General features: G+C 37.5%; 1 protein-coding gene across 3 annotated transcripts; it reads right to left on the minus strand.

Moving 5' to 3' along the window:
• Window positions 1-1132: 1132 nt before the first annotated feature.
• Window positions 1133-24424, minus strand: LOC140952786 (MAM and LDL-receptor class A domain-containing protein 1-like). Of its 3 annotated transcripts, none has more exons than XM_073402233.1 (17): window positions 24186-24424; window positions 12874-13011; window positions 12460-12710; window positions 11698-11833; window positions 11016-11165; window positions 10197-10456; window positions 9696-9813; window positions 9077-9223; window positions 8349-8587; window positions 7835-7988; window positions 7035-7163; window positions 6198-6445; window positions 5795-5924; window positions 4620-4763; window positions 4040-4374; window positions 3344-3466; window positions 1133-2521 (listed from the first exon to the last, which is right to left on the minus strand). In XM_073402233.1, exons 3-16 carry the CDS (start codon window positions 12649-12651, stop codon window positions 3365-3367), a joined length of 2484 nt encoding a protein of 827 aa, XP_073258334.1. In that variant the 5' UTR covers window positions 12652-12710; window positions 12874-13011; window positions 24186-24424; the 3' UTR covers window positions 1133-2521; window positions 3344-3364. The 3 variants fall into 3 exon arrangements, with proteins under 3 accessions (XP_073258334.1, XP_073258333.1, XP_073258332.1); XM_073402232.1 differs by lacking the exon at window positions 24186-24424 and adding an exon at window positions 15292-15442 and having other exon boundaries at window positions 11704-11833; XM_073402231.1 differs by lacking the exon at window positions 24186-24424 and adding an exon at window positions 15292-15442.
• Window positions 24425-24953: the final 529 nt, after the last annotated feature.

A 24953-nucleotide genomic window follows, 5' to 3' on the forward strand; every position in this document is an offset into this window, starting at 1 on the left:
CCCGACGCTTCCGAATGCTTTTTTATTCAGTCCAAAAGTTTAACTTTCATACGTGAATTTTGCCGGCTTCCCTGTTAAAGCAAATAAAAGACGAGAGCTAACTCATTCCTCACGGTATCTTTACAAAACTATTAAGGCCCACCTAGCCTTTGTAAAAACAAGGCATGTACTATACCCGTTAAAAAAAACCATATGATGTAATGAGATATAGGCAGTCTAGCTCAACAGAAACGAGTACCTTTTGGAACTTGTAGACGATTTTTTCAATGAGTGAGAAATTAATTTCAAGGCGGTCTCTTTATTATCGACAACTTTCTTGAAATAAAAGACTTTTGCTTGGTTATCAGCGAAAATAATACAAAATGTTCATCAGTCGATGGTGTTAATCATCGACTAGGGGCAGATAAGGGAATAAAACGGAAAGAGCAAATTAAATAAAGTAAAACAAGTTATTACAATTCTCAAAAAGTAATCCGAGCTTGCCTCTGGCTTCCGTGTTATGAAAGGGGAGATGGAAACTACAATGTATTGTAACATTCCGTCTTTTTAATCAAAGTATGTGACATTTCTTTTATTTCCTTTTTTTATCAAACAACTCAGTAAACAAAACTGTGATAAAGGTTACTGAATAAATCATTACATTTCTCAGAGAGCAAAATTACTTCCACGCATTGTCTCACTCTTCTTGGAAGAGCCCAGGGGACTAGATAAAAGGAAAACCTTCCAGACTTCTTTGTTCCTAGCTTCCAGTGTGGAGATGAGATTAATTTAAATGTAAAGATCCGCTAGTTCATTCCTCAAATTGTGAAAACTCAATTTTTTTGAAGCTAGGGCGAGTATCTATACTACCTTCAATTGTAAAGCTGAAAAAATTACTAAAAGACATATATCAACAGACTGAACCTAATTAATTGCCAGGTTTATGTTAAATCACCTTTACGAATGGCGTAAGGGGCTCAAGCGGTCACAAGAAGGACGCAAGGGGAAAAGTAATAACAAAAGTATATCATACTTTTTAAGCTAGTCTGTGCTTGTCCTTTCTTCAATTCACCACTATCACACTGGCCATAATAAACCTTGTTTACCCAACTCCCCCCCCCCCACCAAAAAAAAATACATAAGAAGGGTCTTAAGAGAAAGCAAAAAACAATGCTTATGCAAAATTTTGGTCGATGAACAAGGTGTGTTAGTCGCCTAAATTTATAGTATTTTTCAATAATTGAAATCAGAAGAACGGCTCATTAATTTGAAATGGATCGAAAGGAGCTGAAACGTATAGAGCTTTTTCACTCACGTGGCCAGCATCTGTGCAAATTTATTGGAACAAAAGAGAGCGTTTTACATCCGAAAAGAGTTCCACTAACCACACATGATTGGATTGAAACACAAATGTGGCGGCCGTTTCATTATTTTTGAACATCAATATGATCGCCTAACGTCATGTGTAAACCCTCTATACAGTCTCGTTTTTGTTGTTGTCTAGAGACCCTTTCTGCTTTTGTATCTCATGTACAGCACAAGACTCAAATCCGAGAAAAGACTGCTGTTGGGTTTCTCTATTAAATTCATCTAATTCTAGATATAATGATAAAAGATAATAATTGAGTGATTGTTTCATGTTCGCCCGTTTATTATCAAATATTCTATATTATAAACAAGTGCTCTCGTTACTGAGAAGTTGTACCGCTATACCGGAATTAATCAGTGCATGCGTGAATGAAAAACGATCATATCATAAATTCAAACAGAGTCCACACTGCCGGCGAATTCGATATCGAAATTGCAATGTTGGATGTAAAAGGGAACCTCCAGTTGATGATACAACAAATTGTCTTCAACTTGTCAAAAATATATTTTGACATTTCAACTTCTTTCATAGGAAGTAGGAAGAAAAATGTAAATGCCCAGAAACTGGATTTGCATCTCTCTTTGACTTCTGCCATTTTGGTTGACTGTGACGTCATTAGGCACCATTGTAAGAAGTAATTGTTCTATGATATTTCATTTATTTGAACTGCGATGAAGAAATAAGTGAAAAGAAGATCATCGCAGCTAAATACGCAACTTATGCAGTTGCGAAAATGGTTATAATACTGAGTGGATGATTAGAATAATTCAGTATTCACTGACAATGACAGCGTGCGGGCAAAGATTGAAGTTTATAAGTCCCCTTTCTTTCCATTATTTATTTATTTATTCATTTATTATTTTTTGAGAGCGGGAGTATCATTTTTATAGTAGTCTGAATATTTTAAGCACAATCTCAAAATAGTGAAGGTTTCCTGAACGAACCAAGTATTTCCGCACCGGTCTACAGGTAAATGCAATTACACTGATATTACTTCTAAACTTTACAGGTCATTCTACGTAAGAATGGTCCTAAATTCAACAAAATATTAACTGAGCTGAGTAATAAACAAAGAGAACACTCCGTGGTGTTCCTGAAAATAAGGCACCGTTTCTCTGGTGTTGTAATATTAAGAAAATGCCTCTTCTATTCTAGTCATTTTCAGGATCTAATCTGCAACATAACAACAAATAAACGTAAGTATAAATATGTTGGATGTAACCTTTACTTCAATAAAGTGGTTTTATTCAACAAATTTAATCTCGGATTAAATATAGGCACCGATCGACTAGAAGATGGAAGATTCGTGACACATTATCCATGAATGGAGAGAAGGACTTAATGACAATGCAATAGAAACTTTAACACTCAAACTCACCACTTACACTCTAGTTGGACTGGAGTTTTCAAACTTATCAATATGAGTTAAAATTCTCACGTAAGGAAACGGTGAAAGGCCGAAGAAATTATAAAAGAGTGGCAAGTCAAGAGGAGGGGGGTAGAGGAAGCAAAAATGATTGTGACACACTGATCTGACTTATTCTCGTGCGCCACATTTTCTCAACTCCCCCCCCCCCCCCCCCCCCCCACTCGGGCTAGTATGATTTTAGGACAACATATATGGCCAAATAGTGAACGTTTCCTTGCTGCACTAACGCTAAAAAACCCAAGCGCATACTGTTATATAGGCCCATCATGCCCGGCAGAGTAGTCAATCAGAAGACAGAATTCCTTTTGTCTTGCGCGCCTGCAAATTCAGCCACATGATAAACTAGAATAACTTTTTCTGTGAATATGGTTCATACAGAGTTTTTCTGGGTTTTGGCATTGGTACGTAAGGTTACCTTGAGCAGGAACCCTGGAATGACGAGGATATCTTATATTTTTGTTATGCGTTTCCTGCTTCATACGTTACTCATGCCATATACTGTTTCTGGAGACAAACTGTGTAACCCGAAGATTCTGGATTAAATTCACCTTAATCAAAATGCTCACCTCGAAACAGAAATTCCCTTTTCAAGCTTTTCTTCTACTCGAGCAACTTCCGGTTGTGAATTGAATGTCATCCACCGCCATGTCACTGGTGTAGCTTTTACCAATCACGCCGACGATACCGATCTAAATAGACAACAAATTCGAAAGAGATAATGATCAGCCCTTTTCAAGTAGCTTTAAACAAGAAAGGACTAAAAATAGAGACCTTTAGATTCTAAGACGCGTACGCCTACGGGTACGAGATTTTCTTAATACAAAGTAGTGCACGCCACGCGCATTAGCCTGCGTCATTTTGGCGGGAAAACGTGTTAACCTTCATCATTCTACTAAGAGTTATAGCGAGAATGTTCTAAATCGACGTCTTTATCATTTTATTTGGATCGGGAGAGAGCTTAGCCTTTTTCAATACTGTACCCCGGCCTTTGCTTTTCCATAATTTGTACTTGCGTGTGGGCAATTTTAAAAACAACATTATAAAAAACGCGGAAATCGTGTGCGTACTTATGTTACTGGAAGAAAACGTTTTAAGCCGCATTAGAACGGTGGGCTTATATTAACAATAGAATGGTAAAGTGTCCTGCAATGATCATTTGAGGGAACATTTACAAATCAATTACTCGTTGTTTCTCAGTGCATAAGTAGCACAATATTACATTATTTTTAAGTAAAATATGCTTCCATCCCCTCGAAACTCACCCAGTGAACAGCAGACTTTCCATGCTTAAGATCCAGTTCAGCTTGGTGCCATTTGTTTCTATGATTTCCCGATTTCTGCCACGCAATCTTTCGAGTATCTCGGCTTCCCCTCAAACCTTGTGTGAACTCAATAGTTTTAGGCTGGTCGTCATCCGCAGGTTCGTCTTTTATTGTACCTTGCTTGATAATGTGCACAATTTTGAGAGAGCCCATATCCCTGCCATACATGTGATACCAGAAGCGCATGCAAAAGGAACTGCCCTCAAGCTTGAGGAGGAGAAGAGCTGTGTCTCCCCCTCTGCGTGGATTAGAAGCTTCTAAGTAGATGTAATGGCCTGGTTTGTATGTTAAAGAAAACGAAATATCAATTGAGATTTTATTCCATTTGAAAAGAAACTGGTTTATTTGAGAGATTGCTTGGCAATATAACTTCTTAGTTCCCGAGAAACCGTTCATGTCCATCTCCGTTGGAGAGGTCTGCACCCATAAAGCTGATTCTGAAGTTAATAGTTGTTTAAAAATAGTTCTACTTCTTTTCTAGAACCCTAGCAGGGTGGACATGCAATCATCAGAAGATTACCTTTTGGACGTGTTTGACCTTTTGTATGGTCAAAACTTGGTCCAGTTGCGGAAGAGGGTGTTCTTCCTGAATTCCTGGTCCAATCAAAAACGTTATCCTTAACGTTTTGCCATTTGCAGAAGCCTTGGTCAAAGTCACAATTCCCTTGGGGCAACAAGAAAAAACCCATTAATTCATCTCTTATTCTACGAGGAAAAATTCTGTATCTTGAAACAAAAAAGAATAATTGTTCTTTACTTGTAAACTACTGGTAGAAAACAACCGAAACATTTCTGTATTGGCTACATATTTAAGCTGTCACTAGTCTGATTGGTTCCAAACTAAGATACCTGCCTCTTATTTATTTATTTATTTATTTATTTATTTATTTATTTTATTTATAAACTTCGCCAAGAGGCCTGGATCACTTACAGAGCAAGCTCCACTACGAGGTCCAGAAAAAAAAAAAAGAAAAATAGTAATACAACTAACGAGAATGACAATACTTTGGAAACGACAAAAAAAAAAAAGAAAAAAAAAAAAAAAAGAAACGGAAATGCAAAAAACAGAATTGGGAAGGACATCGATAAAAAATCAACAACACATACGATCGAGCAAGCTGTTCAATGGCCGACTAATGTGGCACTTGATACACACACTCTTAAAGGCCTTAGAGTATAGCCCAGTTATGCTTAGAAAACTCCATACAAACCCTTCTAAATTTTTTTGGGTCGAGCCAAAAAAAATTAGAAGGGTTTGTATGGAGACAATTTGCCCCGAGGTGCTCATTTTTGGTAGCTAAGTAGTCATCTTGGAAATTGTTCTTTCAGAATATCCTGACAAATCCAATGATTTCAGAACTTTCATTTTTATGACGTCATCACTTTAGTACTCTATTGTTTCATGGTTTTTGTTCTTTTGTTTTACGTCATCTGTGTTCGGTACACGAGGTAAATGCAGATACCTTCTACGTTGAGAAAGTTCCTGACAATCCCGGCTGCACTGATAATGTTGGCAGTCTTTATGGATAGATTAGATTCTGTCAATAGTCTTCATGGATAGATAAGATTCTGTCAATTTCTTGATGATAACGACATTTTACTTCAGGAAGTCAAAATGCATTCATATCATGAGTCGGGAGTGAAACCGTTTTATTATTAATTTTTGATACCGACTCAAAATCCGATTATACTCACCATCCTTTGGATTAGGTTGTTTTCCAGCCTTCCCGCTCAAACTTTTGCATTCCTTTACATCGAGGATAGATATTTCATCAATAGCGATGTCGCTAAGATAAGATTTGCCTCGGACTGCTACAAAAGATATCTACAGAAAAAAAGGGTTTAAAAGAATTTCAAGTCCTCTTCGAAGTCCATCTAAGACAACTTCCGACGAAGAAAGAGAAAAAAGCGCTCTAAATTTATTAAATATTTTTTGTTAGTGGTAACACTCGAGGGGTTGGGGGGAATTCTCGACTGTTATCCAAACCCTCGACTTCGTTTCGGGTTCACATAACTGTCTCGAGTTCACCCAACCCCTCTCGTGATTATACCAGGTTATGCAAACACGGAAAACGTTTTCTATTGCTTAAATAATTACCGTGTATTGCTCTCCTTTTAATTCTTGCAACTGAAAGTTCCAGTGATCCCCCTGTTCGCCCTTCTTTGTCCATACGACTTTGGTTTCGTTATTCATTAAGTTTCGCTGCTCCAGTCGCAGTTCTTTGACATCCTTGCCATACATATAGTAAGAAAAACTTAAACAAACTGGAATTCTTAATGTTTCGCTCTCCAGACGGACCTCTTGCCCTTGTAGTAGGTCTGAGGCTTCCATATAGATATAGAAACCTGCATGCATGAGAAAAAATAGCATTATTTATTCGTTCCTATATCACTGTACTTATATTTCATTTGATGAATTGGTTTTGATCACATTGAATCGAATACGATTCCCAGGATGATTAACGCAATTGGTTCATGTACATTTATGCTATTATCCTATTACTGCGATCAAGAGGAAGCTTAAGCAACGACGACGGCGACGGCAACGAGAATGACAAAAAGGCAACAGGTTTAGATTAGCAAAACAACAACTTTTCACGTGCATCATGCACGACGTAAAAATGCCTATTTTCACTTTTTGTGGGGACGTGAACAGCCGGAAGACAACGACTTTCCTATTCTTTTCCTGTACTTTGACACAGTCCTTTAGAATTCAACTCCAGATAAATTTGCCAATATTTGACGAACTGAACGCCGGAGATAGATAAGTGCGACAAATTTTTGAAACAGCGCGAATTTACTTTTTAAGTGACGTTTTCGCAGCCGTCGCTGTCGTAGTTGCTTAACCTCCCTTAAAACCCTGACAACCACGCCGAGGCGGTGTCGATAATGTGACCGGGCTCTTGACCCGGACCCAACAATTTTGACCACCTACCGTTTCCGTCAAAGTCATAATGAGGTCCCGTGTTAAAGGAGGGTGTGTCATCGGCGTATATTTTCCAGTCTCCACTGTCATTGAGTGAATTTGTCCAGCCACACAAACTTTGCGAAAAGGTACATGTCCCTATGATAACGTTAAAAACAAGTTAAGCAACGCACGAGCAATACTCCTACAGATGCAAGAGTTCTAATATTGAACTTGTCCTAACTCGTGAATTCAAAGTAGTTCGTTTGGATCTATTATTTTTAGAAAGTAAAGTAGCGTTATATTCTCTACTTAAGTTATAAATGTCTTTGTGAGGTCATGATCATGGGAGACTCAAAAAAATTGTTAGCCCATTTAGCAAAAGTGAAAAGAAGGTCACGTAAAGGGAATATTTTTGAAGCTTGCTTCGCCATTTCCTTCTTTTACAGCAAAATATTTGACATCTTAATAATTTACGGTACAAGCTGGCTTTGATGATGACTGAAATAAATAAACCTAAGTTCTTTCTGACAGGTAACATTTTTCAATTGGCTTTTTCGAAAAATGGAAATTTCATCCTGAGGGAACAGAGGGGTTCTATATTGTGAGTGGGGTAAATGCTGTCACCTCCAAAATTATTCTGAGACAAGTTTGTTAGTTTCCTTGGACGATTTTGCCCGCAAAAAATAATTTCGATCACTCGTCCCTGTGTCTTGCCAAGGCTGGAGGAACTGAAGAGGGTTTAAAAATAATTTAAGCTGAAAATCAACAGGATGCAGGTGGAACGAAAAAGTTTTGCCCTCGCTTATAAGTCTTTTAACTGCACTTACGGTATGGTGGAGGAGACGTCGGCAATATAACTGGTGTACTGATAGGCGATACAGCACTAACATTGGTCTTATTAGGACAGAGCCCTGGAGTAAATTGCAATTCGTCTAAAGCAATATCTCCACGCCATCCCCCAACGGACGCCTCGATTTCAACCTGCGTATAAACAGAAAAAGTTATTAGTTACAACTAGCTCGAAAAGTAAAGTTGAAATTTTATTTGACAAAAACAACAAAGATATTTAATGATATCTACATCAGATTCTGTCCTTGTATTTCTAGAACGATTAACCTAGAAATCAGTGACCTTCTTACTCCACATTCAAACTTAAATGCTGTAAGCTGACTGAGACAACTTTCAGACAGATGGTCTTGCTTGGGAGTTTTGACGACAGATTTAATTAAATTTATAAGAATTAAGACCTTAAATGACTGCATCTTTGTACAGAGAAGGAAAACTTTCTCCTCTCTACTCTTCCTCCCCTCCCTTCTGCTCCAACAGTAATTTAGAACATACATGGTACTCCTCAATGCTGCAGTCAAGGTCGACCTGTCCCTCAAGCCACTGATCTCCATGGTTACCACTTTCTTTCCACTGAAGAATTCCCCGCCTATAAACTGACAGTGAACCAACGTCCTCTCCGTACATGTGATACTTGAATTGCATGCACTGTTGTCCAGACAAAAGATCACTAACCATCACGGCTTTATCTCCCTTCATATGAGGCTCAGAAGATTCTATGTAAGCATATTGGCCTAAAAATGGAAAGACAAAGTTACTACACTTTCTAAATGCAGAAAATTACGTCAGCACACTGAACTATTTTTATTTTTGAAACCACACTAGAGTTATATAGCGCACATTTCCAAATGCAGAAAATTACATCTCAGTACACTGAACTAAGAGTAAGACATGTAAGGCATCGTACTACAAAGAGTGATGCTTTTGTGTGTGTGTGTGTGTGTGTGTTTTCTTTAAAAAAAGTGGCACTTTTTTAGAGTTCAATTAACCTCTGTAACCCTTCCTATAGTAACGCTTGGCAATACTAGCCCAGGATAAATATCCATTGACGAGAATACTTCCAGTAGCGCCCTTTTGAGGGTTACTATGAGAAAACATCAGATCAACCCAATATTAGAGAGGACATATTACATTAGCTACATTTAAAGGGTTTCACTTAACTCTAAGATGTTTTTATTGCCACTAATGTGTCATACGCTTCAGTAAAAATTGCCATGAAATACCTTTGCCCGAAGCGTCCGTAGTAGGCCCCGTCATCCCTCCGCTTTCTTTTCCACTCTTAGTCTTTCCACTTCCTAAGCTCCAAGCAAAACTCGACTTCACAGAGTGCCCCCAGTTACAGAACGTGCCTTTATCGAAATCGCAGTTTGCTGATGTAGTACAGAGAATATAAACATGGCATTGATAAGTAGGTTGATTATTTAATATTATAGACGGTTCTACTAGAATCTGGGTAAGTTTAAAGTTGAGTTTAGGAAAAGAATAACAGATATAAGTTAGTCTGCTGGCGCAGTTTCCTATTCTTCAACGCATAAGGTTAGGCTGGCTCTTTTGTGTTGAAATTGACTCAGGAGACTGGCGGTCGGGAACGCTGAGTAACTCCAAAACCTTATTTAAAATTAAAATTTATATCTCGCAAAAAGCTGAAATGAAAGGGGGCATTTTAAAGGCATCAAGAAATTACCCATGCCCAGGAAGTCTTAGTTTAATAGGGCCACACTAAGGTCGTTGCTGATGTCTACAGAGTTAACCATAACTTTCTCTTTTATCGGCCGGAACTGTTGGAGTTAAGGGTACACATATCAAATATATACATATAAATTCCATCTACAAATGTATTACCTTTCTCTGTTTTCTCTGGAGTGTTCCGTATTGAGCAGCAACTGCCATTTGTTGTAAAAACATCGTCGAGCCCCACTACTGATTCTTGAGCTCCACTAAGGCGAGACTCAAAAACAAGCTAATACCGGAGGGAAAAAATTGTATCAATGAGGCTATCACGAATGTTTTCAGTAAAATGATGACCGGCCTCTTTCATTCCATGTAAGGTAATCAGAATTCCGGAATTCCTATTCCGGAATCTGGGAAATTTTTGCTTGTGGAATGTGGAATCCATGGCCTTGGAATCTGGAATTTAAGTCAGGGATTCCGGAGTCCATTAGTTCCACATACATGGAATTAGCAATCAAGTACCTGGAATACGGAATCCACAGCGTGGAATCCAGAATCCAAGACTGTCGTGGTTTGCCTTAAATGGGGCTACTCCTTAATCAAGGTGAACGAACTACTAGGTCAACCTCTCGTTGCTAAATTACATTAAAGTTGACTAATTATTGTACACACCTGATAGCAATTTTCATGTTCCTCTTTAATGTCTACCAGCGCTCTCGTCCATTCCTCAGTTTGCGCTCCCACTCCTGTTGTAAACCATAGTCGATCCTCCTTACTGTCTATCCTTTTAGACACTCTCAACTCGCTTCCCCTAAAGCGCTTCATAAAGTAGTATAATTCGAGGCACTTAGGACCACACAGTCTTCGGCTAATCAGACGCGAAACCGTTGCTTGTTGTTGAGGCTGCCGATTTGAATATACAAACTTCCCTCCTATGTGAAAGAAGCGGAAAGAAACTTAATTGAGTTGGTACCTTGTTTACAGAGTTCATTTGCTAGTTAGATTTCTTAGTTTTGCCCGCGCATTAGGCAGCAGGATCTAAAGACTTAATTGAGGGATCGAACGGAAAAATAAAAGGCGTTTATGTTCTTGATTTAGTTGTTTTAGGTGTAGGGATAAGTTTATTCCCGGATTTAATCGCAGTGACTTAAATTGCGTACAAAGTAATTACAGACAGTACAGTACTACAGCGGGACAGGTTACTTCCAAATATTGTCTGAAAGCAGTAAACAGCAAGGGAAAAACTAACCTCGAGTAGTTTTGAAACCCTATGTAGGTTCGAATAAGCGATAAACCCCTCAAATTACCCGGGTAAAGAGAGGTCGTCCTCTCTTTCCTGGCCAGGAAAATAATTATGTTTGTCATTCCATAAGAGGAGTTCTAAATAACATAGACGCCTTTGAGCAATGCTTACATAGGAAATGGAAACCTCAAGACGCAAAAATAAATAAATGAGTAATCAGACAACAGCAACCTAGCAGGCGGGCGTACCAAGTTTCTTTCCGTGGTCTTGTCTTCCAGCAACCGATGCAGGAACTTGGTTGTCTCTGTGCGAGGACAAGCGCCATGGCTTTTTTCCGACACCAGACAAATCATTGCCCCAGTCGCAAAATCCCAAATCAAAATCACATCTATCTGAAACTGCCGAAAAGCAAAATATGATAATCAGCATCAATATAAAAATTTGGGGGTAACTCAGGGGTATTTTTTCTTTTAATGCAAGTGCCATTATTGCTGTGTTCACCTGTTACGAGAGGAGACTAAGAGCAACTTGATATTGATGGGTTTTTTTTTTCATTTATCAGCTTTTAAAACTTTTAATTTAACAGGATATATCTAGAATTTTCCCCCAACAGCGCGCCCTCTGCGAGTGGCTGCTTCGAGGCACAAGACATTTTTTAAACAATAAAACCGTTTCTCGCCAAAAAGGCCTCTGAGCAATGTTGACCGCTAGCTTAGGTTTTTACAATTTGTACTCTTGGAGGTTACTCTCCATGGGCTATATAACAAACCACTTAGTGAGCTGGTCCCCTCGATTCACAATTTAGATTATCGATAAAGTGTTGAACAGCACATTTAGATACTGAACAATCACGCGTGTATTACAGCAATCAACAAGCCTGCAGAAATATTTTTGCACTTTTTAGCACTAAAAATGGAGTTTAACTCTCACCATTAGCATTTTTTCCTGACTCTTCTTCATCGACAGTTGGAACTGGTTCTCCTCTGCAGGAGCCTTTCACAAATGAAATTTCATCGATTGCAATGTCTCCCGTATAACTGTTTCCCGTGACACCTTCGATAATGATCTGCAGCAACAGTAAACAGTACGGCTATAAGAATAGGCTGAACTCTAATATTTAACAATTATTCCTCGAGCCCGAATGGGCTCTGAGTCAATTGCGCTATTGACTCAGAGGCGATGAGGGCGAGAGGAATAATCGTTTTAGTAAAATCCAACTAGTTAGTCAAAAATATCGAGACACAACAACTTTAGCTAACAAAACGCGATTTAGTCGCCACTGTTTTGGTTTTCAAAGCCGGCGCTTCTCGCTACTAGTGGGCCATATCATATGGCCTAGTAGTAGCTCAACCAATCAGAACTAAAAAGTATTATGCCGCAGGTGAGGGGGTTATCTGGAATTTCTCAATCTTTGCTTTGACAATTAGCATAGCCATTACGCGACTCTGTCTTTGCGCACGTCATTCGTCCAATAATGTTTCAATTTTCAGTCGACTGACCTTCTTCGTCGAATAATTTTTTTAAAAACTCGAAGATTGTCGCAAACCTTTTAAGTTGCTCAGGATTCTCCGCACTAATGACTGTGGGAACGTAAGCCAACATCGCAAAGGGAGAAATTCTTTGAAAAAATAATAATCAAAAATTTGTGTAAATTCCCACTGCCGCACAAGTTTGACTTGTCGGAGAACTTACGTAGTAGATGTTTCCGTAAACAGTAACATTGTCTGTTTTCCATTGTCTTGCACTGGTTTGTTGCCCTTTTCTCCACCAAATATTTAACTCGCTGCCATGTAAAACCTGGTAAATGTTTAGCTGTCCTATGGTCCTGCCATACATGTTGTATGCGAATCGAAGACAGTACACCCCTTTGAGTGGACCAGTCATTAACCGAGCTTTGTCCCCGCGTCTGCGAGGAGCGGAGGATTCGATATAGGCATAGTAACCTAAAAGAATAAAATAAAATGTTATCACCGTCTGTTATCACTAATTCTGACCAGCCGGTCACCTGTGATCTAAACTGAATAGATTTTTTAAAAAAAGGGAATGTATTTGTTTTACAGACGGACATGCGACAGAGTGAACTTGTTGAACAGGAAGACACCTTACCTTTTTCAGAGACATCCTTGATTGGACCTGTGCCAGAACTTGGCGTAGAATCTCGATCTAACGACCAGTCAAATTTGTCATCCGGCTCACTAACTTGATGCCAGTTACAGAATGTAGAGGAATCGAAGTTACAGTTACCTATTAAATTGTAGAATGAGAAACGATTGGCTATTGATTGGTAAGCTAAATTCCTTTGAAATAAAGACACAAAACGTATTTGCATAACAGTCAAATCTCTCTAAGACAGACACTTTTGGAACTGGCGCTAGGCATCGTCTTGGAGAGATGTCGGTCTTCTAGAAAGTCAAATAAAGGGAGTAAAGAAAGTTAGGGACCAGCTCTAGGTGTGCGTTTTACAGAGGTATCCGTCTTACACAGATGATCGTTAAGAGACAAGTCTTAAAAGAATGTCGGCGGTAAATCTAGTCCGTAGTTTTGAAAATGCTGTTTCGCCACTCCATGCCCTGTATGCCTTTACTCTTCTTTTTCATGTCGTTCAGTGATGAGGCCATTGTAAAAATCCGGTTTGGTGGAGTTATTATTGACATCTTCAAAAGTAACATTAAGTCAATACAGTAAAAACTCGTGACTAGGCACCTGGTATTTAAGAACCCGGTTAGGGTAAAATTTGCTAGTTAGGTGCACTCTACACAAGAATCTGAGACATATAGGTGCCTTATTACTCTAACTACAATGTAATGTTGTGCAGATTTTAAATGAGGATTAAGCTGAATACCACCAAATACTCTTAGCTACAACGTATTTTTTCAGAAAATAAGAACCAATAACCTAAAATTGTGCTATTACTAAATTATGTAAGAACCCGGCTAAATGTTCGGGAAATGCAGGTTCTCTGACCCGCGCGGTTTTTACTGCCGTACTCATGCATGCGAAGAAGAAGAAGAAGAAGAAGAAGAAGAAGAAGAAGAAGAAGAAGAAGAAGAAGAAGAAGAAGAAGAAGAAGAAGAAGAAGAAGAAGAAGAAGAAGAAGAAGAAGAGGGTAAGTTTATTCACTTCAGTATAGTATATAAACTTCGCAATCACGAACCTGAAAAATTAAGAAATGATTGATATTTGATAAATTAATAAAAGAAAAATTTGAAAAATTGAAAAGCAATTAGAGAGTTCCAACGAAAACTCAATCTTTCCGCAGCGATATATGATTCGTATTACCCAGGGATAAGTATCATGAGCATCGGCTATATTTCGAACGTTTTCAATCTCTTTGAAAACGCAAACAATTTAAGCGGTCAATTTACCCCAGATGGGCGTCCTCTTTTTTTAAATCCCTTAGTCATAGTTAGTTAACTTTTTCACTGGTACTATTTAGAAGAAAACTCTGCGTGTCATATGTTGTTGCCAAAAAAGATGTACAACAACTAGGACCATTTACTTTTGTCTGAGAATAAACATCTTGTCCTGAGGTTTTGGCAAGGCAATGGGAAGAAGAAATATTTAAATCTAGATTTCCGCACATTTGTCATCCTTGCAAATTTCACTTGTTGAGTATACTGTTTGCATTCAAAGCCCGTAAAAGTGACCCGAATTAGCCAAAGACTGGTCAAATTACGAAAGTATACATTGATTCATATAATGTTTCTTTCCAGAACCTTCTAGAGACAAAATCAGTTCCAAGGGAGGGAATTTTCTCTGACTAGATTGTCAATTAAACGGCAACAAATAAGAGGCAAAGTGGCGAAAGCAAATAAAAGTTGCTTGCTAAATTACAATTTATACTTTTAAATGATCCAGAACACATGATCCAGATGGACATAGTGCACAGCGGGAAAAAGAGATCAATATTGCAAGTTTCGATTTTTTCTTCATATTTTGTCCAGCCATGATTTCCAAATACAGACGGTAAGCAATCTTGAACAAAGCAATCGACAATGAGATGTCTGACAAGAGAAAGCACGTCAGAAGTCAAGCACTGGTCGATGCAATCGACTTTATTTTCCTCTCTTTTAACGAAAATTGCAAGTTGAGCGAGTGCTGCCAAATCAAAGTTTTGAGTATCAAGTCCCAGCGCTGTCTTTTCGAGATCATGAGATACAAGTCTATTCCAATCCTGCAAAAATATACCGAGAAGCAAGAAAACTTGAATAGATTTCGTTGCTCTTTTTCCTTTCGACATAATGTGGCTGTCCTAGTCATTGCAGTGTTTCATAATGAGGAAACCGATAAAAAACTCAGTAGTCTTACGATCATAGGAACATTTTGAAACATTTTCGGTGGTTTTACCGAGGACAAAGTTATAGTTTCAAGTTATAGTTTGCTCAGTTAGAACTTTTCAATCTAGGAAACAACTATTAAAAACAATTTTAGTTTACAACTTTTTGTGCCTTTTGGTGTGAAAAAAGCACTTTTATAAAAGTTAGCAACTGATTTACACAGGAAAAATACAAAGCATGAACTTACCACTGACTTCGGTTTTCTGTGGATTTTGTTTAGGGGCACAGAAAGCATTAGGTAGGAAAGCTAAAATAAGCACAACCACGAAGCGAAGCAAGGAAAACTCCGTCATAGCTTAATGGAAAACGATTCTTCTCTGACTTCGATCACTGTGCGGCTATCCTTGCTGGCTAGTCTGACTGATTTTCCCTCAGCTGTTCGCAGCTTTAAGACTAGGTACTGGTATTTAAGACATGCAGGAATCACGGCTTGAAATTCTAGCTTTGTATTGCAGTTTGGGGTACTGATGAAAGAAGAACATGACCCCTAAGTCAGATGACAAGAGACGTTTTCCAATATATTGGGGCGATTAAGCTATAATGGCTTAATAACCTGATGTATGTAATCAAGTGTCATATGTCTGCTAGACACATTTGGTTGTTTTTGCCTTGGCTCTGGTTCAAAATTGTCGGAAGAATCAAAGAAACGCTTTGAAATTTCAATTGATCAGTCAGCTTTAAATAATTTCTAGACACTAATGTAAATTAGAATTTTTTCGCTTCGCCCCAGAGTTAGGAAGACACGTTTTTCAAACAAAAACTATATGTACCAATGACTGAAAATGATTTTACAGAGAAAATTAATAACTTTAATTTATAAATGGAACTTACAAAAGACTATAACATGACTGTGTAAGATTTTAAAACACCAGCAAAAACTAAAGAAAACGCAACGGCTGGAACATTTACCCTGCCCTATGGTTTTCTGTTAATTCTTTTACATAACGTTTGTATAAATTTCAATACCTTTTACAGAGATTTGAAAGTATTAGACGAAGCAAGGATATTTTCACAAATTAAAAGTTGCGTTATTTTTTTCGCGGAGAATCGTTTCTGAAATTATTCAAAACGTATTTTTTCAAAAGGCGCCGTGAGGAAGAACAATGGAATTAAAGTTTTACTTTACTAAAGCTTTTAACATATTAAAATTTTCAGCTAATTATTTTTCTATGGGCTCTTTACTCTTGTTTCGACCAGATATTTTCAGGTGAAAACCAAAACTGGCCTGAATGGAAAAACAGGAAATAACATGATACCTTAGGATTCTGAAGGTTAAGCGGCTCCGTTACTTTCGGAACTGGCAGCCCTCAGGGGCCATATCCTTTGGAGATGTCGTTGGGTAGCACCTAAGTAGGATGGTCTTATCTTTGTACGGGTATTTAAGAAAAATAAAGAAATATAAAGAAGGGGGAAAGTTCAAAGAAATCATTTGAACGAGGGAGCTATATCTACAAAATACGACGCCGGGCGCTCTAACTCAAAACCAGTAACCAGTGGTGGTACTTAATATTATTTAAACCTACTTTTAATTTGGAGATGGTAACCGTAACAAAAACCTTACTTCGTCAATCGCTGTTGACCGTTAAGTTACGATGGGCGCGGGACTGTTGGAGGCCATCTGGCAAATGTCTCTTACTTTTAAGGGGCACTTAACGACGGTTCTCACCCAAATGCTTTAAAAACTTGTTCAAGGGTACCTACTGAGCAACTCAACTCTGAGAGGCGTCGTTCATGCGACTCGAGCAACTTTAGCATTTTCAAATTCATTACAGCTTTCTTATGATTTTTTTCCCAAATCGAGGATCTCCCGCTTTATGGTTTGCGAAAATGAAAGATTTTCCACCTCTCTCCTTCACCATCTTTCGAATAAAAAACTGGCGGGGCGAAAAGGTAAAAATTACGAAGACTAAATTCTTAGGGAAGTTATTGGAGGAAAAATTCCAGATATCCTCAGAGATGGATTAAAGAGTCATTAAATTTTTATCTTTTCGAGCTATAGAAATTTCTAGACAAAATGTACTTCCTGAAGAAACAGATATGTTTACAGCAGTAGTTTCCTGCCCCTGACTTAATTATATAAGGAGCCCTTGCAATCCGATCTAAGTACTTCAGTTAATTACTAGAAGTAGGCTGTAGTAGTAATATTAATAAAAGTAAGAGAATTCGGGAATTGCATGTAAGATGTAACAGGATACCAGACAAATGCACACGACAAATTTAGTTTAGCAAATTGAACAAATAAGACTTTGAAAAATCCTGTTTTTATATTTTTTTTGTTACTTAACAACGCTCGATAGCAGACTGAAGTCAAATTTTATAAAATTAAATCTCTCCGGAACGTTTGATAAACGAAGGCGTTTTTATTTTACCTACTAAAAGGGAGCGCAATGAATTGTCTTACTGAATTTTAATATCTAAGTTAACTGATCGAATACGTACTTAACGATTAAATGATTTCTCGTTATTGTGCATAAAATGTTGAGCTCACGTTTTATTTATGACCATGTTTCTCCTATTATTGAAACATTGATTGACAAATTTATCATAGTAATTTATAGTGCGCTTCTGATTTTGTAAGGGAAACCTATTTTGCATCGAATTGAAAATGCTGAGACTGTTCATCGCACATCGCACTTATACGATTTCCCCTTATAAGTCATTTAAAAATATTATAGAGGGTCATTACTCATTGTAGTTTGCAACTTGTAATCTCTTAAGTTAAATTGTAGTCCTCCGCTCGAAATGCTCAAGATGATTGCAAAACCCGGCACTACTCTTTGTAGCATCCAGGAGTGAGTATTCCTCCCAAAAATAACTTACAGAATAGTACAGTTAAGACCACCTACACAGAAACAAAGCTCCAACAGAGCCTTGGTATTTACATGTTGTTATTAAGAAAAAGGTTCCTTCGTTTCCATTTGTTAACCCAGTAGAGTACGTACATTTGTACTAGTACTAATTCGTAGATATTTTCTTCTTAAAAACGTTCTCATTCAATGGGCATTTGTCTTTTAGAAAATCCAATTCCGTGCGAGCCAAAAACCAAAGTTCTTGGCTAGTGTATGGTACAACGCCTTGACGACAAACCTACACACCCTTTTTTCTGCGCTGCTAATGAGCTGGCACTACAGTACTTGAGAGTACTGAAATTGTACTAATTGTTCATAACAACATAAGTTACCGAGCTTCACTGAATTTCAGTGGGCTATTACGATTTAACAATGTTATGACGTAAAGTATGCTTTATTTCTCGCTCAAGTACGTTTTCTTCAATCACAAATTGCTGTGCAAATGGTAAACATTAGTTCTTTTCTGAAAGATTGAGAAATACAGTTTTTTGGCAAACTGTACTTTGAAAATGGGGTTAACGAGACGAGTTTTTAGGGAAGGTTTCTCCCTTGTATATTAAGTAAACAACCCAACTGCCTTGAAATTAAGAAGTAGTTTGTTTTTAGTTTGAAATTAACACCCACCTTCTCTCCCTCTTCTGATGAGATATCCGTCACTGGAAAGAACCAGGATTGAGACTGCCAGCCAAACGATGAACAGCACTGCTTCCATGTTGAAATGTCGTCCTTATAGCCACGTCGCTCAGGCTTCTTAGCTTAGGTCGACGTCGTCTCGTAAGCCTGCTGTATCTCCAATGAAGGCGAAAGGCTCGCTTTCGACAATTTATAGCAGTCATTTTTTACCAGTAGCTAAAAATGTCAGGTAATTTGACTAAGTCTTGAAAGAAATTTGTTTTAAATATTTGAAGCATGGAAATGTTTTGTTCCTAAGAGCAAAATTAATTTAAGATATTCCATGTTGTTTGTAATATGAGTGAAGATCTGAGTGAATCCCGATAGGGAGCAATTGTAACTGTGTACTTCGTTGACAATAAACTATTAAACAACAGCATAAACAATGATTTTAATTGCATTCGGTATTTCTGAAAAATGTAAAGCAAAAAAGCTGATTTCCACTGATGTTCTTTAGATTTCTTTCAGTTGCAATTATAAAAGGGAAATTTGTTTTGGAACTATTAAAAACAAACTTAACAAACGCCATTTTGTCTTTCTAAATTTCAAAACAAGTACATCTCTCCAGTAATCCGTTTTCTTTCACCGCAAAATGTTTTCTCATTAACACCTATCTTGTCTAAAATGTACTATACCGTCTATGCTATACTTTTTGCCCAAAGATAGCTGAAATTCAATGCTTGACTGGAACAAACAATCTACAGATGAACCTAACATATGCAATACATAAAGCAGTCGGTATTTTCAGGTGATTTGATGTAAAATATCAAAAAAGAAAGCAACATTTTCAGTCGATATCGAGAGAAAAGTGGGGTAGAAAAACAAGGTCAATCGAAGTTTTGTGAAATCAGATGAAACACCGAGTGGAGAGTTCGATGCGAATATAACTTCTCAAATGCTAAGTTATTCTCAAAGAAATTCAAACCAAAAACCTTTTGCTTGATTTTTAGAAATCATTTTTACATTTGAGAAGCAGCACTTTCAAATTCAGTAATAATTCATAATGCGAGAACACACTACATCATTAAGGCGCGATGGACGGTTATTATAATGCGATCATTAAATAAAACTTTCTACAGTGTTTTATCCTGAATTGAGATACCTGAGGAGCGTTCGAAACGAAATTAGGAAAAACAAAACAAAACAAAACAAAAAGAACAGCAACCCGTTACTTTACACAGCCACTTTTCGATAACTGTTGGATAAACACACTCTTTTTCGTGTTTCAGGATTTGATCACACGATTTTCTTTTTACGTGAGATGGAAGAATGATGTTATTTGTATTTTTATTAATTTCTGTTGTTTTTTTTTTATCGGAGAAAGATTTCACAAATACTCCATGACTAACTATAATTATCGAAACTAAATCCGAGCGGACTGAGGGCAACTATGAAGGGTCCTTAAATCACTTCAGTAGTGACATCTGCAAACCTATGCCAATTCAAATGAAATTCGATATGTTTTTTAGATTTGCATGTCTAAACAGAAAGATAAAACTTTTGCAACTTTTTCGTTGATAGCCCGAGTGCAAAATTATCCAAACAAAAGAATACAGAGAGCAAAACATTATTAATGGGGTATCAGCTTCTATTAAATCTAAAGCATTGATTAGTACGTGCACCTCACATCTCTGAAGGCCTTTATGTTTTGGTGCTTTATGATTAAAAACATATTTTTAATTTCAAGTGTCGTTCATGCGCGCAAATCATCAAGTGACTGAATCGAGATTTCATTTTTCTCCTGCTGACAGAACATTTATAAGGCCATAAGGGGGAAGAAGCCGCCCGAGATGAAAAGATGCGTTCCAGTCCATTACTACTAATATTCTAAATTTCTCACCCCAATAGGGAATTAAAGGAAGGCTTCCCAAATTTTTAGCTTCCAAATTGCACTTTAATTGCCAAACAGTCACTGCCTTTCGAAGGCACCAGCAGAATTACTCGAGTAGGACGAGTAGCAGGAACCATCATTGACGACTACGGTTATGACGACTACATGATGATTCTTTTCACCAAACCCTTTTTCTTACTTTGTTTTGCATGCTCTTCTTTTTTGTTATTTCGATTCATGGCTCAGACTATGTCAATTGCCAAATTTAAAGCCAATGAATGTAACGACGAAAACCCGATCAATAACACGAGGAAACCTGTTTATAACCAGCTGTAGCTGTACAGTTCAAAGATGTTTATAGCCTAGTGTAGATAGTTGCTGTAAACGGTAGTATCACGTTTAGTCTGAAGCAAATAAATAATACGCGCCCTTTTAACCCATTTTGTTATTGCATGCTTAATTGAAATGGATGCACACTTGAGCCATACGTCTTTTGTTCACCTAATGTGTGCTACTGGCCTTGATCAAAGTCCCCTTTAGAAGAAAAATTCCTTCCGTGTTACTTAAAAAAAATCAAAGCACAATTGACGCTTTATCAGCGTTGAGCGACAATCCTTTTACTTTCTGGTTTAACCGCGAAAATTAGTAAGGAAACGGACTGTGTACAGAGTCTTCAGAGAAATGGACAGACAATTCCCGTTCAGGACGACTCAAACCTATATATCATCAAAGTTTAAACTTAAAAAGTTGAAACTTCTAGTTTTGAAACGATTTCACTGAGATTTAGCATCGACTGACCCTAATAAGCACTTCACTTATTGTAATCAGGTCCCTATATCTTCCACAACTGAGTACATTAGCTTAAAATACCGTCCCTTTTTCTGGTAACAAATAAAACGTTCTATCGAGTTAATGTGCAAACATCGTGAATGATAAGGAACCACAAAGTATCAGTTGTCCAATAAATAAGAATTTATATGCTCCACGGGGAAATAGATAGCTCAAACCATGTTTCATACAAAAGGTAGACAGGTCTTCCGTAATGACGAGAATGAAGGGGACGAATGTGGACGTTAATTGAAACTCCAGGCCTTCTTCGTCGCATAATTTTCCCCATTTATTTATTTATTTTTTAAACTCGTTGCTCAGCATTTTGTGAGTTAAACAGAAATATCTATTGTTTAAGTTTGACAATTTCAAGTTTAAGGTGATCATGTGCATCCTTTGAATGTTTGGCTGAGAAACCCTTCACAAGGAAAGCGACCTTCACCGTATCTAGAGGCACCCCTTGTAAAGGATCAGTTCCATTAATATCTGTACACAGTATACACTAACATGAGTCAGTGGTCAAAATCAGTGGGCCTAGATTATTTACTCAGCAGCTGACGCCGGAAAATTCCCCAAACTATTTTCCTGAATGTTTTGCAATACACAAAGGCCAAGTTCACTCTACTGAATAAATTGCAAAACAAATAAGTAAAATTGAAAGGGTGTCAATTATCAAACTCAAAATTTTGTTGTATAATACTTAATTTAAAGTTAGCTCGTTTAAAACAGCCAAAGGAGTACAGAATGCTTTGATGGCATGAATAGTCTCTGAGCACGGCTCAATGATCAGTCCTGATGGACAGGAATACTAGCAGTCTTTCACAGCGTCAGCCAGTAAAGACACCTCCTTTAATCAGAGTAGCCGATTTCGCAATGTAATGATTAACAAGAGCGCTGTGGAATAAAAATGTATTATAGTTTATGAGAGACAGACGAAAAACTTTGAGATCAATGAATCGAACAAGTGACAACAGACCAGAAGTGGTTCGGAAATCAAACGTATAATGTGATCAATGATTTTCCCAATTTGATCGATCAAGAAATTGGGTAAAGAAATCACGTTTCATGTGAAAAGTAGATTCATGTTCTTTGTAATGACGAGAATGAACGGGACGGATGAAATAGAAAAAAAACCGACTTCTTCGCGGCATACATGCAGTTTTCTGGTGTTTAAACTGACCCAGTTGCTCAACATTTCGTGGAACGAACCCAAGTATCCATCTTTGTTGGGTGGCTCGATAAGTTCAAGTTCAAAGTGATTATTATACATCCATTAGCTGTTTGGCTGAAAAACTCCAGTAGGAAATCGACCTTCACCAATACAATATTATCACACACTGATAGCATACACTAACTTGAGTCCGGAGGTAATAACTCAATGGCCAAGGTGAACAGCTCAGCAGTCGATGTCGAGGAATTCGCAAAACAATTTTCCTGATTGTTTTCTCGACAAAAGCCAAGAATTGAAATTAAGTTTAAACGCTCTTCGCTAGCTCTCTGCCATTTAAACCGTACACTTCTTATAAATATTCATTTTGGCAATTTATTTGATTTCACTATGGAGTAAAAAGATTTTTTTAGGTTATATCTCCTTCTTTTTAGTTTCGCGTCGGAAATGGAAGGGATTCTAGATTTTTGTATGTTAGAAAACTTGAGGTGAAGGCTTTGTTCAGTTGACATTTTAGTCGATCCATTCGGGCGGTATAACACTTGTGTTGAGATTAACTTACTTCCGCTTGTTAGGGAATATCATCCACATCAGAGTCGAGTTAAACCCAATTGAAATTTCACACTCTTTTTTAGAGAATCTTCTCCGCAAGGTAGCCCAAAAATAAATTATATTGATCACATTTATTTCCTCTATTTTAACAGCTGAAGAAATGAAGTATTCATCCCTGGAGTTAAAATAACCTTCATGTGTGGTGCATTTATAATAATCCTTAAAACAAATAGCAGGAAATCTTTAGCAATCTGCGCTGATCTCTCAGCCTTGTACCCCGTGGTTCTAGCAACTTCTGCGGCGACTGTGATAAAACATAGAGGTCATGATTATCATTTTACTGAGTACTTGAATCCGTCTTCACCTCGGCCTTCTCTTTCTGTGATTGTTTCTTACTTCATACTTCTGATTTGGAGGGGTCAGAGGTGACCGGTCGTAAAAAATAAACTTCAATACTGAATAGACTGATCAGTAACCAGAAAATTTTACATTGATGGTCGCCTCAAAGGCATCGCCTTGAGTTTGAATACGAGTGGGATCGAAAAAAAAAGAAAAAGTTAGAGTGGTTTTAAGAGACCAAGGGTCAACATTGAATAATCTTTCTGAGATCTTTCCAGAAATTGTAAAAGAAATATTGCTTAAAACATTCCCTTTCTTTTGTCTTGTGGTTTCCTTTAGCAACGACTGTGCATTGTTCCTAATTTTGTGCTTTTTGTTTAAACTCTCTTTTGGTTTTACAGTTAAATTTTTTGGCCGCTTTGTGCCTCGCCTGGCAATTGCAATGGTATCCGGTTTATTCCAGTATACATGTAGGTAATCGGCAAAAATATAGACAACAATTGGCGAAATGCTCAAATACTGTAAAACATCTGGCAAAGTCAGTTGCAGCGTTACAATTGTGAAAAAGAAAATATGAATTAACAAAAATTCACTTAATTATTACTATAAAAAGTCAAGTGTTCCCAAGCAATAAAGTTTTTGACACTAGACAATTTATTTTTTCTTCCCTTACCGGCGAAGGTTACGATTTCAGGAAACACCATGATATTAATTCAATAATACTTTCTGCTTTTATGCTTAAAGGCGTCTGCCACCTGGTACACGCAACAGGTTTTGTCATTTGTTGCAGCAAATGAATACACCCTCCCTAGGTTAACCTTATTAACTGGAACCATTCTTACCTTGGGCAGGTTGTTTTGGAAAATGTGTCTGATGCCTGAGTAGAAAACGTAAATATTTTCTCCGGAGTATTTTACTATGATGCGGAATGCTGTGTCGAAGAAATTTATTGGAGAGCCATCATCTTTATAATCATGTTAGGGTGAATTAAACTATTCAAAATTGCCCGCAGGTCAAGTATATAGGGCGTTGTATTCAGCTGTTAAATTTAAAATTTGCTCAAAGAAGGTACCAGAAAATTATCTTTTGTATAAGAAAGACGTGTGCGGATTTTTCATAGTAATTGGATCTCCGCAAACTTATTCCCGTGAATTTCACAGATTTTTTTTTAAATTAAAGGCGGTCTTTTATAAGGGTACGGTTTCCGAGCTATTTCATGAGAAGATTCTGGAGAGTCTAAAAATTAATGTGAAAAAGGCATCAACTCCAAATTATTGAAGCGATAATACAACCTTAAGTGATAACTAATTTCTTCGCAAAACAAATACACTTAACAATTATTCCACGAGTGCGCGTTGGATATGAGATGGTAGTTGGCTATAATAATCTCATGTCCATGCAACACGCGTTCTTCCCGACTTTATTTGTAAAAACAACCGATTTTCAGCTTGTTTTTAATTTTGGGCAGACGCGTACAGTTAACATAATTGGAGAGCATGGTATAGTGGCTCATATACCATGATCGGCTAAGCCAACCAGAGCTCTAGAATTGCATTATCGAATGATATAGTTTTTGATAAAAAAAGCAATATAGGGCTTCATACAACTTA

The sequence above is a fragment of the Porites lutea genome, chromosome 11, assembly GCF_958299795.1.
Source record: "Porites lutea chromosome 11, jaPorLute2.1, whole genome shotgun sequence".
NCBI classification, from domain to species: Eukaryota; Metazoa; Cnidaria; class Anthozoa; order Scleractinia; family Poritidae; genus Porites; species Porites lutea.